Source organism: Corvus hawaiiensis, chromosome 17 (assembly GCF_020740725.1).
Source record: "Corvus hawaiiensis isolate bCorHaw1 chromosome 17, bCorHaw1.pri.cur, whole genome shotgun sequence".
NCBI classification, from domain to species: domain Eukaryota; kingdom Metazoa; phylum Chordata; class Aves; order Passeriformes; family Corvidae; genus Corvus; species Corvus hawaiiensis.
The window spans coordinates 13,308,389-13,322,969 of record NC_063229.1 but is presented as its reverse complement, the minus strand read 5'-3'; the positions used below and the strand labels follow the sequence as shown (position 1 = coordinate 13,322,969).

The 14,581-nt window shown below is 39.7% G+C and overlaps 1 protein-coding gene across 1 annotated transcript; it reads left to right on the top strand.

Annotated features, from left to right (window-relative positions):
* The first annotated feature begins 69 nt into the window (after nucleotides 1-69).
* RAB22A (RAB22A, member RAS oncogene family) lies at nucleotides 70-14,581 on the top strand. The gene is made up of 7 exons (XM_048321800.1): nucleotides 70-207; nucleotides 2,038-2,117; nucleotides 5,572-5,653; nucleotides 9,602-9,673; nucleotides 9,793-9,899; nucleotides 11,720-11,829; nucleotides 13,153-14,581. The coding sequence occupies exons 1-7, from the start codon at nucleotides 172-174 to the stop codon at nucleotides 13,248-13,250; spliced, it is 585 nt and encodes a 194-aa protein (XP_048177757.1). The 5' UTR covers nucleotides 70-171; the 3' UTR covers nucleotides 13,251-14,581.

Genomic DNA, 14,581 nt, shown 5'->3' with positions numbered 1-14,581 from the left:
GCGCGGGCGGGGATTCCGGCGGCCGCCCAAGATGGCGGCGCGTCCGCGCAGCCTGAGGAGGAGCGCGGTGTGCGGGTAACCGGGACGGGCGGGGGGCGGCTGCCGCGGGGACGGCGATGATCGTGCTGGGCCGCGTCTCAGGCACTCGCTGAAGGCGCTGCTCGCCCGGCCATGGCTCTGAGGGAACTGAAAGTTTGCCTTCTGGGGGTAAGTAGTGGGCAACGGGAGGGAGAGTGGGAGAGGAATGAGGGGCCGGCTGGACAGGCTCTGTGGTGGCGGGGAGCTTCTTGTCAGAGCTCCGGGAAGCCTCTGTGGTGATGGCGGAGAGCCTCTGTCAGAGCTGTGGTGATGGCGTAAAGCTTCTAGCAGAGCCTGGAGAGCCTCTGTCGGAGCCCGGAGAGACGCCGAGCGTGGCGAGCTCTCCCCGAGCGCGGGGTGGCCCTCGCCCCGTCCCTCTTGGGGACCGGTCGGACGCGCCTTCCCCTCCGCGGGGGAGGCGTCTGCCAGGGGTCAATATCGCTCCTTTTTTGCCCTGTTCTCCTTTTAAAAAAGAATAAGAGAGGAAGCAGGAATGCCAAATGTGTACTCCCTCTTCCTCCTAGGCTGTTTCGGGCTTGGAGTTCACAAAATAAATAGAAGCACCTGAAATCAAACTGGTGGGAGAGAGGGAGGGGCCTGAACTTGTATTGTAAGAACATATGTAGGCTTGAAAGTCTTGCAGGCGGTGGAAGGGAGGACACATGGAGCAAAGTGAAGCAGAAGTTTAAAAATTGAAGGGTATGAAGCTGCGTGTTGGCTTGGTTTGATCTGAGAGCCCCACATTGAACAGGTCAAGGTGTCACCACCTTCATCGAAACCCTCTGTTGTTCAGAGTTGTTTTCTGCTTCTAAATGGCCACATTGCCCTTCAGAGGGGAAGATTATCTGCTTGTGTGCCCTTCGTGTTATAAAGGTATTTGGGGTAACTACTGTTTGTGTTCACCTGGCCTGAGAAACCTTTTGTTGTGGAAGAAAAGGAGAATAAGCACCCAGGAAAACTTGTCCTCGAACTCTTTGAGCCAGGAACCACATCTGTGTTTCTCTTTTTGAGATTTCCTCTGATTAATGAGACTGCAAACAGTATAAAATACAGAGCTATGATAATGTGCTTTTCCTCGAGAGGAAAGCAGCTTGGCAGGACAAACAGTCATATATGTACCCAAATTACTGCCATATTCAGGAGATTTTAAAAAAAAAAAAAAAGCATGTATGATGTAAAACTTCATTTTCAGTGAAGCAATTCCTCAGGGGTTTATTCCTTAAAGTTTTAATGACTCAGGAAATGTAAAGCAAAAAGTTTGTCTTTGCACGTCTTAAATACCATTTCAAATGTCCAGCTTCTACTGAGAAGTGTTATACTGCTAAGAGTTTGTTTCACTTCTAAATGTGACTTCTATATATCTTTTTCGTCTTAACCATGGAGTCAGTGGTGCAAAAATATACACAATCCAGTATTTTCATGTTCTGTTTCCTCTTCCACAATTTTTAGCACTATAGGTTGCATTAGTAACACGTTTCAGGTGCGTCACAGAAGAAATTTCAAGTCTTTCATTAAGCAGGGTGGGACAGCATTAGTCAGAGGTTGAATGTGTGTGTCACACTTGTATAATTTCATGTGCTGCTCTGGTCCTCTATCCTGGCAAGCCATGCTCCATTGTTGTATATTTTACCAAAAGTGGTCTTTTCCCATTGCTGTTCCATAGCAAGGTATGCATAGCTTTGTAAAAAACCCCAAAGTTTGAGCTATAGTAAGTGTGAATGCAGATTTTTGTGGTGCTTCAAAAAAAAACTTAACAATTTTGTTTAGAAAACTGTAACTTGTCACAGACCTTTCATTTTTCTGCTAAATTAGTATAGTACCTGAAGTATTTCACAACTTCTCTGAGATTCTCTGCAGGAATGTGTTATTCACTACAGTGTACTGCAGGGTTTGGAGACAAAAAGAATTATCTATTTATAGGTACTAATACCACTTTCAACTGCTTCTGGTCTTTTTTAGGACACTGGTGTGGGCAAATCAAGTATCGTATGGAGATTTGTTGAAGATAGCTTTGATCCCAACATCAACCCAACAATAGGGTAAGAAAATAAATGAAGTAAATGTGATTTATGCAAGAATAAAATGAAATTACCTGAATAGATCACTTGAGAATTCTTCGTGTGTGGCAGCTAAGTGTGGTAATAAATATGACTGCTGCCTTAATTAAGCTCATGAGCTACCTCAGGACACGTAGGAGTGTTCCTGGCACTCCTGTAGCTTCCATTTTCATTTGTAAGGTCTGGACCCATTTTGTATTGTTAAGCTAAGCTAACAGTGAATACTACGGATGCATCTGCTAAAGAGACAGCATGCTTTTCTCAAGCACAACCCTTAAATTTCAACATCTAGCTATTATGCAACTCCACGGTTTCTAATTTTATTTTTTTAAGGCTCAAGTACAATAAGTCTCCTAGGTTCTTGAGAGTGGTTAACATACTAATTCAGGTAGGTCTCGCTATTAGTTAGTTAAAGTGTTACACATCTGTATGCAATGCACACAAATCTAACTGATGAAACTGTTTTTGCAGTTGGTCTCATAGGTAAGGGGAATATTTGAAAGTTGAGCCTCAGAGCAGCAACATTATTGATCTCAAATCTTTGAATGGATAGAGGGAAAGGCAAGCATCAGGAATTAGAGTGGTTGGATCTTTTTATTTCTTTTTCTGTCTTTTTATTTTGCTTAGCAAGTGTCTTTTGGGCTGCTTTGATCAGAAGCAATTTTTGGCTTATGGGAGGACAGACTTTGCTTGATGCCAAGAGGTGTGTGGGGGTGTCAGTACAATTTCCTGTCTCAGGTGTCACACGGGCTCTGCTACAGCTTTAGCCAAAAAAGGTCCTCCCGATAAAGATCAGCTGTGTCTCATCCTGTCCTTCTGAAAAATTGGGGTCCCCGTGATCTCTCTCTTTTCCCTTACACCCCCCTCTTTTTTTGGGTATAAATACTGACATTGAACCGCAAGACATTCTGTAAGAAGTGTGTTTTTGTTTAGATTTCCCTGGTAACAGAGGTTTATTGACAGTACTGAGATCATTATAGTTGCTTGAAGTGACAGACTAAAAATCTATCTCTTAACAGTCTTAACAAAATCATTCACTGGTCTGGGGACTTGGTATTTTGGTAGTTTGCTGTAGTGGTATAAATGAATCAAGACTTGCCCAAATGCAGGGGTTGTGTGAAGGGCCAATAAGATACGCAGTCCCAAAATTTTAAGCAAATTAATTTTGACTTTTTTTTATACCTTGCATTTATTTCCTCATTTAGACTAGTAGGTGGAAAGAACAAAGTAAAAATTAGAAGAGCTTTGAGCATCTTGCACAACTAAAGCTGAGAATGTTTAAACTTTATTCCTGGGTCTTTGAGTTCATGAGATATGATCTTGCTTCCTGTCCTGTTTTCATTCCTCTTAGAATTAGCTGAGCAATCACACTTTGTTGTTCTCAGTGTTCATTGCTCAGGTTCTGATATGGGCAGCTGCAGAAGTCCTGTCAGAATTGTGCAGTTTTTCTTCTCTCAGGATGGTGAGGGCACATTTAACCAGCATATACCTCTAGGTACTGCAGAATATCTAGTCTTTCCTTATAGCATCAAAAAGGAATATCAAACTGCTTTCAGGTGCATCTTGTTCATGTAGTTATAGTACCTACTTGGCTGGGAGAAGCAGCTGGGAAATTTAGTAACAAAACATTACTCCTAGTAATAAAGACATTATTCCTACTAAAAGTCATCAAGGATAACTCCAGTTTGAAAGGTTTTGTTGACTTAATTGTCAAAGAATTTCGAGAAACATTTAAGCTCTTGCTAGGTACTACTTGGGGTGGTTTAGTTGTGATGTGAATTACAGAAACACAACTGTTCCGTTCAAATTGACTGTGTAGGGATGTTTTGGTTTATAGAACCACGTAAGATAAATTCAGTGAGAATCTATGATTTAGGAAACAGTTTCCATACTGGCAAGAGAATTCAGATTTGATGCAGCAGTCTTAAGGAAGTGAAAGTCTCTGCTGTGCTTTACAAGAGATACTCCTATCACTTTGTTTTTCCTTACTTGTTGCAGAAGTACATCAGCTAGTAAATGATGTTGAAATGCATTGCATCTAGGCTCTTCCTTTTTAGGGGTGTTGCAACTTTATATCTGGCTTCTTAAAACACTAATTAACTTTGGAGTTTGGCACACTATCTGGCAAATGATCTGGGCTTAAGGAATGGCGAGAAGGTTACTTCTTAACAGTTGAAACATTGTGTAGCCTCTCCCTTTCCCTTTCTTTAATGTAGCTAGCTAATTGTCCTCTTATAGCATTGAAACATGTCCGAAGACTGCAGTTACGTTCGCTACAAAAGTGTCAGGGACATCATTAAGTGGTTCTTAAGCCCCAAGATAAACTGAAGTTCAGCGTCCTGGGCTCAGGTATTTAATGTTGTTGATCATGCTGAAAGACTCTTGCTGTCTGAGTCTGACTGTACAGCAAGTTTGGGGTACTATAAGAAGATCCGGTGCCTTCAGAATCCTGTCAAAACTGACAGAAGAACAAACTTGAAGCTCTGCAATATTTTCAAGTGACAGGACTTAATCACACAAAAGGTATTCAAGTTCACAGTGTAGGATCTCATGTGCTTAAAACAATTATGTCACCTATAGTTCCAGCTGTACAAGGATTTGAATTCAGTGTGTGGTTTTTCTAGTGAAAAATATTCCTGCAGGTAAGAGATACAGCAAAGAACTCCCTCTTGTAAAAGAGTAGGTCACTGAATTCATGTTCTTGTGGGAAATACATTCATTCAGCTAAAGCACATCAAATAAACCACAAAAGTACTTTGCAATATTTAACTATAAAACATCTAGAATTTGGGCAATGGGAGAAGCATAGGAGAGATTTTTTTTCTTTCTTTCTTTTTTTTTTTCTGTCCTCTGGAAGTCCAAGAGCCTCTGCAAACTAAAATATGTAATGCCAGACAGGATCTGGAAGCTGTACAGAGTGCAGACAACAAGCAAGTTACTCTATTGATTTCTTTGTCCTGTTAACACCTACCAATAGTGATATCCATCTCCTGTTTTATTCCCAAGTATGGATTTACCAGCACTTACCTGAATGTTAATACAGAGATAGAAAAAGCTGATACAAAGGGAAGGATTTGACCTCTTTCGCCCCAGAAGTTTCCAGTGTGCATTGAAGTGATTGTTGTGAGGAAGGATGTTGCTAAAAGGCTGACCTTTCTGGGTTTTTTGGTCATACATCCTATATTTTTTATCTAAAGCTTATAAACAATTAAAACTTATCATTTATGATGTGTTTTGTTAGTTGAATTTCAGTGTCTGAAAGGAAATGTCATCCTCTCCATTTCAGCCTTTATATCTGAAACTCTTCATCAGTTCATGTGTTTATGTGTGGGGGAAGCACTTTTATTGGAATGTGAACCTTTTTACAAGGTGGTAATGAATGTTCTAAGCAGGTATTTATATTCTCAAAAAGCATGAACTGTGCATTTTTTTTCAGAGCCTCCTTTATGACCAAGACTGTACAGTATCAAAATGAGCTGCATAAATTCCTGATTTGGGATACAGCTGGACAGGAGCGGGTAAGTAAAGTCATTATCTATGGGGAAAGTTTGAGCCACAGCTTGGGTTGCTTTTTAACTCTGCCCCTGAAAGTCACAAAGTGATCTGGTTTTACAAACGTGTTAGAACACTTGTTTCTATGCAGGTTCCTTTTGGATGTGGGTGCTGTAGATATGTTTTTATTTTTCACTGTTGTCATGGTTGAAGTAGAAAGGTAAGGAAGATTACCTTATCTGTAAGATTGCCTTATCTATTGTTTCATCAACTCCTATACTTAGGAGTTGATGGAACAATAGACTGGGTTTAGATTCACTGAAAGGGAGTGGTCTTTCCAAAGAAAACAAGGCTGGTGTGGGGGGAAGCCAGCAGCTCTCTCTAGTACCATTTCTAGTTGAGTTTTAAACGTTCAATTGCAATATTTGCAGCCAGTGCAGCACCACAAGAATCAAAGTGAAATGAATTACCATGTTTCATAGTACAAGTAAGGCCTTGATTCTGGAAAAATATACAACTGCTAACACATTCTGTTAGCTTCACTGTTAGGGTTATAAATGTGAGTAGGATGTAGATTTAAGCTTTCCAAAGCAGAGTTTCAAGCAGTGTCATAGGTGATAGCTGCTTTTTGTATTCTTTTGTAAAGTTTTACTAATCAAATCTGATGGTGTTAGAAGCTATGTCAAGGAATCGACTTTGAAATTTAAATTTTAATTTGGTTAGTTTGGGGTTTTGATCTCTGCAGCATGCATCGTTCTGAGGGGAGGCAACAAAAGCTTTGAAGAAAATGACTAGTCAGATGAGATCTCAGCTAATTAATTTGCATGATTTTTACTTGGAATTTAAAAGGAAGACTTTGCTAGAGAATTTGTTTGCTTATATATTACTACTAACAGTGGTAGAAATTACAGTAGCCGTATTAACAGTGCTTACTCTTGCTGTTTCTTGACTGCAAGTGAACTACTGGCAACTGCCAGTTACTCATGATGAGTTTATTTAGGATGTGAGGTAACCGTGACAAAGGTTGGGTTATTACTTTAGGATAACAACTGGCAAATACAGCTGTACTACTTTTCAGGATTGGCTTGAGAAACAGCCCAAATAAAAAAACAAACCAACAAAACAAACACCTTGTAAAACCTCAGTCCTCCCTATCCACAGGCACTTGACCTTTAGGATTCCTGGTGGAACTGAGTTGCCAGGTTTTTGGCTTGGTAATAGCTTTGATGTCTAGAAGTAACTCAAGTATATTTGTATTTTGATTTAGTGCTGTAGATTTTGAATGACAATTTATTTCCTTCCAACAGCACTATGTAAAGCAAACTGAAATTGTCAGGGATGTTTCCCAGGAATATGTCCAATAGTATCTGTGTTATCAAAAATACCCTGAGCCCTTCCATTCCTAGCAGCCAGTCAGCATTTGCTGTAAATAGTTTGTCTTAAGTGAACATCATAGCCCATTCTGGAATGTTAATGCTGCAAAGTGATATTCTGAGAGGTAGAGTATGAATTTTTAGAGGTTGGTACTCTTAAATGGAAAGCTTTATAAACATGCCTGCCACTATCTGGCAGGAAACATCCATTACATTTTAGCATTCCATCCTGTTCACTTTAACTGTGTAAGCAATGGGAGGACCCTGTAATTTGGATTCAGCACATCTAATCTGAGGAAGCATCTCTGTACGTGACCAGCATGTTCCTGGTCTATTTTTAGACTCTCAGTGATACCTCTTTAATTTTCTTCCATATAAGTTGCATGATACCTTTCCTTTTTTGATTTCAATAAAGATGTCTTTCCAGGACTCTGACCCAGGAGCTGTGATACCTGTGAAATTTATATTCCATGTCTGAGAGAAGTCACTTGAGACCCCAGTATAACCGAGGAAATCAGTGAAGTGTGAGCAAGGATTTTTTTTTCCAGAGCAGGACAGCACTATCACTGCTGTCACTAATGGGTTGTATACCTGCCTGGCCCTGAAATCTGTAGCACAGTTTTCTGGTCATGCAACGTATCTGACAATGAATTATGGAAGGAATTCCCTCCATGGAATACATCTGGAACACCAAAAATGTCCACACCGTTCTTGGAACTGAAATGTCTCTGCTGAGTTATGATGTGGAATGCACGGAATTCATAGTCTTGGCTTCTTGAGGAGAGTTTGCTGATTCCCATTTCAAAAGCCCAGCTGCAAATAGTGCTGCACTGCTCTGGGTACCCCCTTGCTCTCCATGGCTTCAGGGTGGCTGGATAGCCTCGTTCCAGAGGTGGAAATGTGCACCAAGTCGCTTCACACACCTCATTTACACACACAAACCTTATTTCTTCTCTCATTTCTTCTCCACTGAGTTAAATTCATAGGAGGTCACTTACAGTAATGAGGATTTTTGCCTTCTTACCTAACAGTTTTGAGTTTCCTTGCATAATTACAATATGTTGTCTTAATAATTCTGTCAAAACACAAATTGGAGGCTGGGGGACAAGCTGAAGTCTTTGGAAAAATTGGAAAAGGAAAATCCAGTGTTTCTGGTAACATCTGTTTCATTAATATATTTTATCTGCCGACTGCTCTTAGGTGGAAAAAAGTATCTAAGTGTTAGTAGACAGGAAATGAGAGTAATACAAAATCAGCAAGTGAAAGTTGGTTTATTCCCAATGTAAATAGTGAAATAATCAAAAGGCCAGGTTGCAACCAGTCCAAGTGGTGGTTTACCAAATATATTTCCCTTTATATTAGTACTTAGAAGGAAGAGAGGGATTATATCCCAATGTGAACTGAGTGCCTGCCCATGTTTCCCTTTCCCACTATTAAATATTTTTATATTCTGAACTTTGTGTTCAAAATCCTATTTTCAAAATAGAATTTGAGAGCCAAATGTAAATGGTCTGGAATTCTGCTTTATAGCAAGATTTTTATGATTTATTATATTGCTCTCAGTTGAACAGTACTAAGCAAAAGGAAATTGGTATTTTATTAGAAATGAATAAGCCTTTATGAAAAACTGTATCCAATTCATTATTTTTACCCTGAGTAATAAGATGCACAAAAGCTCTAAATCATATATGCTTACATGGAACCAATACATGCAGTTCACTCTGCACTTTGATGGAGAATTCTGGTTGCAAGATTAGTTGTCTTGGCTTTTTTTAAATTGGCAGAATATCCCACTGTTCTTAAGAATGCTACATTGATATTTTTGATGCAACTTGATCATGGACTTTATCACTTTTTTTAGACCTGGATTCATAAGGCTCTGTCCACACAAAGGTGCAGGCCCTACCAAGCAAACAGACCTGCAGTAGATTTAATTCTGAAAATCACAAGAAAATTACTGCAGCCTTTTATCTAGTGTATTCCTTAAAGCTCTGCTTGCAACAGGGCACATAGTTATGGGCTTTTGCATTTTTTAATTTTAAACATGCTTCTAAATTTGAGGGGAAAATTGAAGCAAAATCCTTAAAGCCATAAGTTAAATCATGAAGAAATCAGCATTTCTAGCATTTAAGACTGATGACTGATCCATGGGGCTAGAGGTTGACAGCAGCTTCTGAACATTTCAGATCAACATTAATATATGGTAGTTTTCTTGACATTTTTGTCTTGGTCAAAGTTGACCTTGCTTCTTCCTGCATTTTTGCCCTTGTTTGGTGTTTAAAGTTGAGCACATGCATGTTTGTGTAGACAGTCTGTTAAGTGAGAGGTTCTAATCTAGGCAAAATAAGATCAGGCTTGCCTTTGTGCTGTTTGCAGTAGGTGAGCTGCTGAGCCCCGCACGATTTACTGCCCGGCCTTTGGAGAACAATGCCTTCCTGGGAGATTGTGTGCTCTACTGCACAGACCAGTTGTGACTGTAAAGGAAAGTTTTCCACTGCTGTGATCTTGGTTTTCACTTTTTTCAATAGTAACAGTAATGACAGTGAGATTCTGGAGTTTGGTGGAAGATCAGGTTTATGTTGTCTGGTGTCTTTCTTCCAGTTTCGTGCTTTAGCCCCGATGTATTACCGAGGGTCAGCAGCAGCCATTATAGTGTATGACATCACAAAAGAGGTAAGAAGCTTGATCTTGGCCCAGCATTACGATTTCTGGGGTTTTCTGTTTGTGTCATGGGCCAGTTCTGACTCTTAATTCCTTCCGTCTTCTTTCTTTTTTTTTTTTTTCCATATTAGGAAACTTTCTCAACATTAAAGAACTGGGTTAAAGAGCTTCGCCAGCATGGACCTCCCAACATTGTTGTAGCTATTGCAGGAAATAAGTGTGATCTTAATGATGTCAGGTAAATAACTCTTGTCAGTTTTGAGGGTTTTCCTGAAGCCCTAGTGTTAAATATTTCAAGATTTTAGAGCAGCTGAAAGGTATAGAACAATCTAAGCTGTTCTGCTCTAGTGTTGTAGTTTCATAAGGGGTTTGGGCTGTCAGAGGACATGGGGTTTATGCTGTTTCTGCTGTTCAAAGATGCAGTTAGTCTGCCCTTGGATGGTCTCATCCACTTCCTCCCCTGTGCTGATGTGAGTATACGTGTGATTGGGCAGTAAACTGGGCTGTAAAATGGATCCAAATTAAAACTAACCCCTTTAAAAAAAAAAAAAAAAAAAAAAAAAAAAAACAACTGATCCAAGTATACTTATCTTTCTCACACCATGAACACTTGCTGGCATAACGGTGTGGGGATAGCAGGGTTAGGAATGAGCAGTTTACGGGGAGACAGGATTACCTTTTCTGGTGGCAGTGCCAAGTTACACAAACCTAAACTGCCTGTGAAACTATAGTGTAATAGAAGCTGTTTACCTCACTTTACAAGAAGTGCCCCTGTCAGTCTGTAGCACCTCATTTTGCTAGGAAAAACACCAAGCCTGTTGGAAAGCATTGTGTAGGTTTTTCTGACTTGCTTGTTCAGGTGCCTTCCTTCCCTGCTTAAATATTGGGGTGGAATTGGCTGTGGCCAAAATAGTTGCAGGGAGCGGGAAAAGCTCTTGAGAAACTTTATGAACAGCCAAACTTTCAGGAAGGCATGTACTAAAAACAAAAGAAGGCCTTTTTTATTGATGCTCTGGTTAAATAAGCCAAAATTCAGAAAGGAGGTGTGTGTAAACTTCTTGGGTTTAGGTTTCACTGCAAAAGGCACCACAGCTGGTGTCTCAAAGGAGGCAGCTGGTTACATGTTTAAAGAACCACGGCAAAGGTGGTTCTGAGTATGGTTTTACAAATTGTTAATACCTAGAAGTTATCTAGTGAGGTCTAATAACTTTTGTTAGAAGTAGCATGTCTTTTGAAGGAAATACAGTGTAAAATTACTTAGACCAGAATTCAGTCTCACATGCTCAGCTGGCATCGTAAGTGTAAACATTTCTATTCAAGCTAATGAGGAAGATTCCTTGTACTTTAGTCAGAGGCAGTATTTGAGTCGCTGATCAAAGTCCATGCTCTTGATATTCTAAAGTCCCTCATTACTGAAAGTAGCCTGTGTATTGTAGAAATTGTATGTAAAGTGATACAACATAAAGTCCAGATCTCCCTACAGCTGCTAGGGTTTGTATTTTTCATTTTTTTTAAGGAAAGATACAAAATCTTCAACTTGCCTTCTTTGGGGTGCAGAATAACTTTTACACTTCTGTATGCTCAGTATAAAATTATTCCTCTTTTATAGCTACGTCTTCACACAAAGTAAATGCTGTGCTGATGATTTGTGCAGTGTTGGAAGATGCTTTGGTTTTGTTAACAGTCATAAGAAATGCACAGGATCATTGGAAATAATGCTTTAGGATCTTCTCAGGACATCTAAAGCTGGGGGGGTGAATAACACACCTCAGAAGGATTGATTGTAGAACTAAGCTTAGAGCACTCAAGACAAAACCACTGTAATGTTGTCAGATGGATTAAGGCCTTGGGTAGTTCATGACTATGCTCGAACCTCAAGGCAGGGAGACAGCACAGAGTAAAGAATGAGCAGCAGCTTCAGCATGAGGGAGCGCTGTGATGCCAAACAGGTAAAATAGTCATTATAGGAGACACTTAAAAACTTAATCTGTCCCTTAAGGTTTTGAGTAATGGGATTCTTCTGCATTCATGAATTTTTCTTTGCTTTTTTTTTTCCAGAGAAGTCATGGAAAAAGATGCTAAAGACTATGCAGATTCCATTCATGCAATATTTGTTGAGACAAGTGCGAAAAATGCAATAAACATTAATGAACTCTTTATAGAAATTAGTAAGTATTTGAACAGTTAATGTACTTTCTTCTGCAAGAAGTTCAAGTAGAAATTTGATTTCTGTGTTACCTTTTGTGCTATTTGGGTGAGAATATACTGACTTAAATTTGTTAATCTGACATGACTACAAACTGCAAAATGAGCTGAATGATTTTCTGGTCACCTAATGACCTCTAAATATTCCTTCTAGAGATTCTCAGCCTACTGTGATGCTGCTGGGTGAATAGCAAATAGGGTACTCATGTCAGAAGTCAGTGTCATCATACCATGTCTGTTATTGAATGTTTCAATTAGTACTTCCAAAGTTATGGAAGGGAAAGGAAATGGCATGAGGAAGACCCAGACGTTATACATCTGAGAAAAGAAGTTAAGTTCTCACTCTTAGTGCTTGTACTTAGGCTAAAACAGTGTGTTTTTAAAAATACAAGAATTCATAAATGTCAGATTACTGCACGGGGAATAGCAACTACTGCATGTAGATTTTCCACAAGTATGTTTGTGGTACCTTGGGGTTTTTCATATTAAATTGCAAATCTTTTCTGTCCCATTTGTGGTGAGGTCAACAATGATACTTTTTATGTGCGTTAATAAAAAGCAGACAGTATTCCAAAGTGAATTCTATACAATATTATTTGGTAGCAGCACCAATGTGCAGGTATGTCATCCTGTTCGTGAAAAGGGGTCTAACTACAGAAACATCAAGAAAAAAAATTGGGTCTTAAAGAATCAGTTGAATGTATTGAAGCTGTTGTAAAAAATATGTGCTGTAGGTTAGCTTCCTTATTTACTGACTTAATAGTTGCTCTCTAAAATTGATCTTGAATAAACTATGGGGGAGGGGAGGAAATCATAAATCCTCCTCAGAAGAGAATGCTCAACCAGGAACAGTCCATTTTAAAGACTGATGAGATGACTAAAGCAGCTCTCTCTACAAGCACTCCTTTGCTAAGCCTGATGCAGGTGATCTGTGGAAATACAGGTCAAGATGGTTGTTCTCAAGCTATTCCAGATGGTATTGCATCCTGCAAAGTATTCTCCAAGTGCTTTTACAGCTCAGCTGTCCAGATCTAGATGAGCCTGAAGTGTAACTGTTGCTAAATTGACTTCAAACTGCCTCTGCTGTCTTTTTGTGCAGCCGTCCCTCTTACAGACATAACACAGACTGTTGCTGCCATCATGCTGGGCAGGAATGTCTTCCCTAGTGACCTACAGCTAATTGAAGACACATTTTTGTATACATACAAAAGAGCATACACCGGATGCTTAGAATTAGTTTCAAGTATAACATTTCCTATAAATTTCTTTTTCCTGCCTCCTTGTAGGTCGCAGAATTCCATCCACTGACACCAACCCCCCGTCCAGTGGGAAGGGCTTCAAACTTCGACGACAGCCATCGGTGACAAAGCGCAGCTGCTGTTGACTGACCCCTTAGAAAATCAAACTTGTTTATACAGTAGGTGGTCTTGGAAGTTAATAGTTCATGTTGGGTTTATATTATCAGTCTTAGATCTTTATCTGCTGGTGTTCATACACCCAAGGTCCCCAAAAAAGGGACTGGCTCATCTGACACCCGTACGCGTGCAGAAAAGACTGCAGTCATCAGGGCAGCCTGCTGGCTTCCACAGCGTGCAGTGTCTCTTGCATTCAAAGGGAATCCATCATCACTTTTTTTGGCCTTGCTTGATTGGAAAGTGACTACATGGATGGTAGAACTGAAATGTTTTTGTAGTTTTGTAATCAAGGTTTTGGGAGGTTTTTTTGGTAAAAAGGGAAATGAGCACTTTTGTGGGAGATTGTGTTAGGAGGAGTCTGGAAGTTAGATGTCATTTCTTCCTTTTCTTCAGTGAGCCTTATTTTAAATTTTGGTGTAGCTAATCCAAAGTATGACAGGACAGTTGATGTGAGATGGCTACAGAATAAGCAACTGAAGACAAACAGTAGGCAAATCAGTCCATCCAGTCCCCAAATCCCATTTGCACTTTTTATTTAAAGATGATCTGCACTGGGGGTGGGGACACAAGCAACAAATCTTAAACCACAGACAATCTTCTTTTTCATGCTGACTGTAATCACTTTAAGGCAAACTGATATGCTTATAGGCATCTTTTTGTTGTTACAAGTTTTTTTAATATTAAGATGTTGTTTGAAGAAAATTACTTGTAGATCTGACTAAATTAAGTGGTTACTGACTAAAAAGAGATGCTGTAAACAGATGCTGCCAGTGGTTCTGAGAAGACCTACAAGTTTTTGGGGAAAGCTTTTAATTGCTTGGCATGTGTAAAGTGTTCATATTATATTTATGAGACTGGTGTTTAAAGTGTTATAAATTATGTAAAAACAGTAAAAAAACTACAATCTTCTACACTCCTTCCATTCTACACCTAGGGATAAACTCTTAGGGAATCTCCATCAGGGTTTTTTTCCTGCATTTTAGGTATTGTCACTGTGAGTTCATCCAGAGGCAGATGAAATTCTTTCTCTTTCAATGACATTTGAAAGGGCCAATAGAGAATCCTGTTGGGGCAGCATGAGGCCTGTCTGTTGAACAAGCTTTCATCTGGGGTGCACCCAGTCCTTCCTATTTTGGGCACAAAAATACACATAGGAAGTAACCTTAAGACATGTGGTAATGTAGATCGTTACCTCTTGGTTCCTGGGGTTTTTCATCTGTGAGGGTTTTTAGCAAATCAGTGTTTAGCTTATTCTGTATTGGGTTTAGTAGGCTTTCAATTAAACTATAGATTGACCATA

Excerpts from the sequence above, each read along its gene's own strand:
- RAB22A (XM_048321800.1), top strand. The coding sequence starts at position 172 with ATGGCTCTGAGGGAACTGAAAGTTTGCCTTCTGGGG. Across the intron at positions 9,674-9,792 it reads TGTATGACATCACAAAAGAG|GAAACTTTCTCAACATTAAA; the intron begins GTAAGAAGCTTG and ends TTTCCATATTAG. Across the intron at positions 11,830-13,152 it reads TGAACTCTTTATAGAAATTA|GTCGCAGAATTCCATCCACT; the intron begins GTAAGTATTTGA and ends GCCTCCTTGTAG.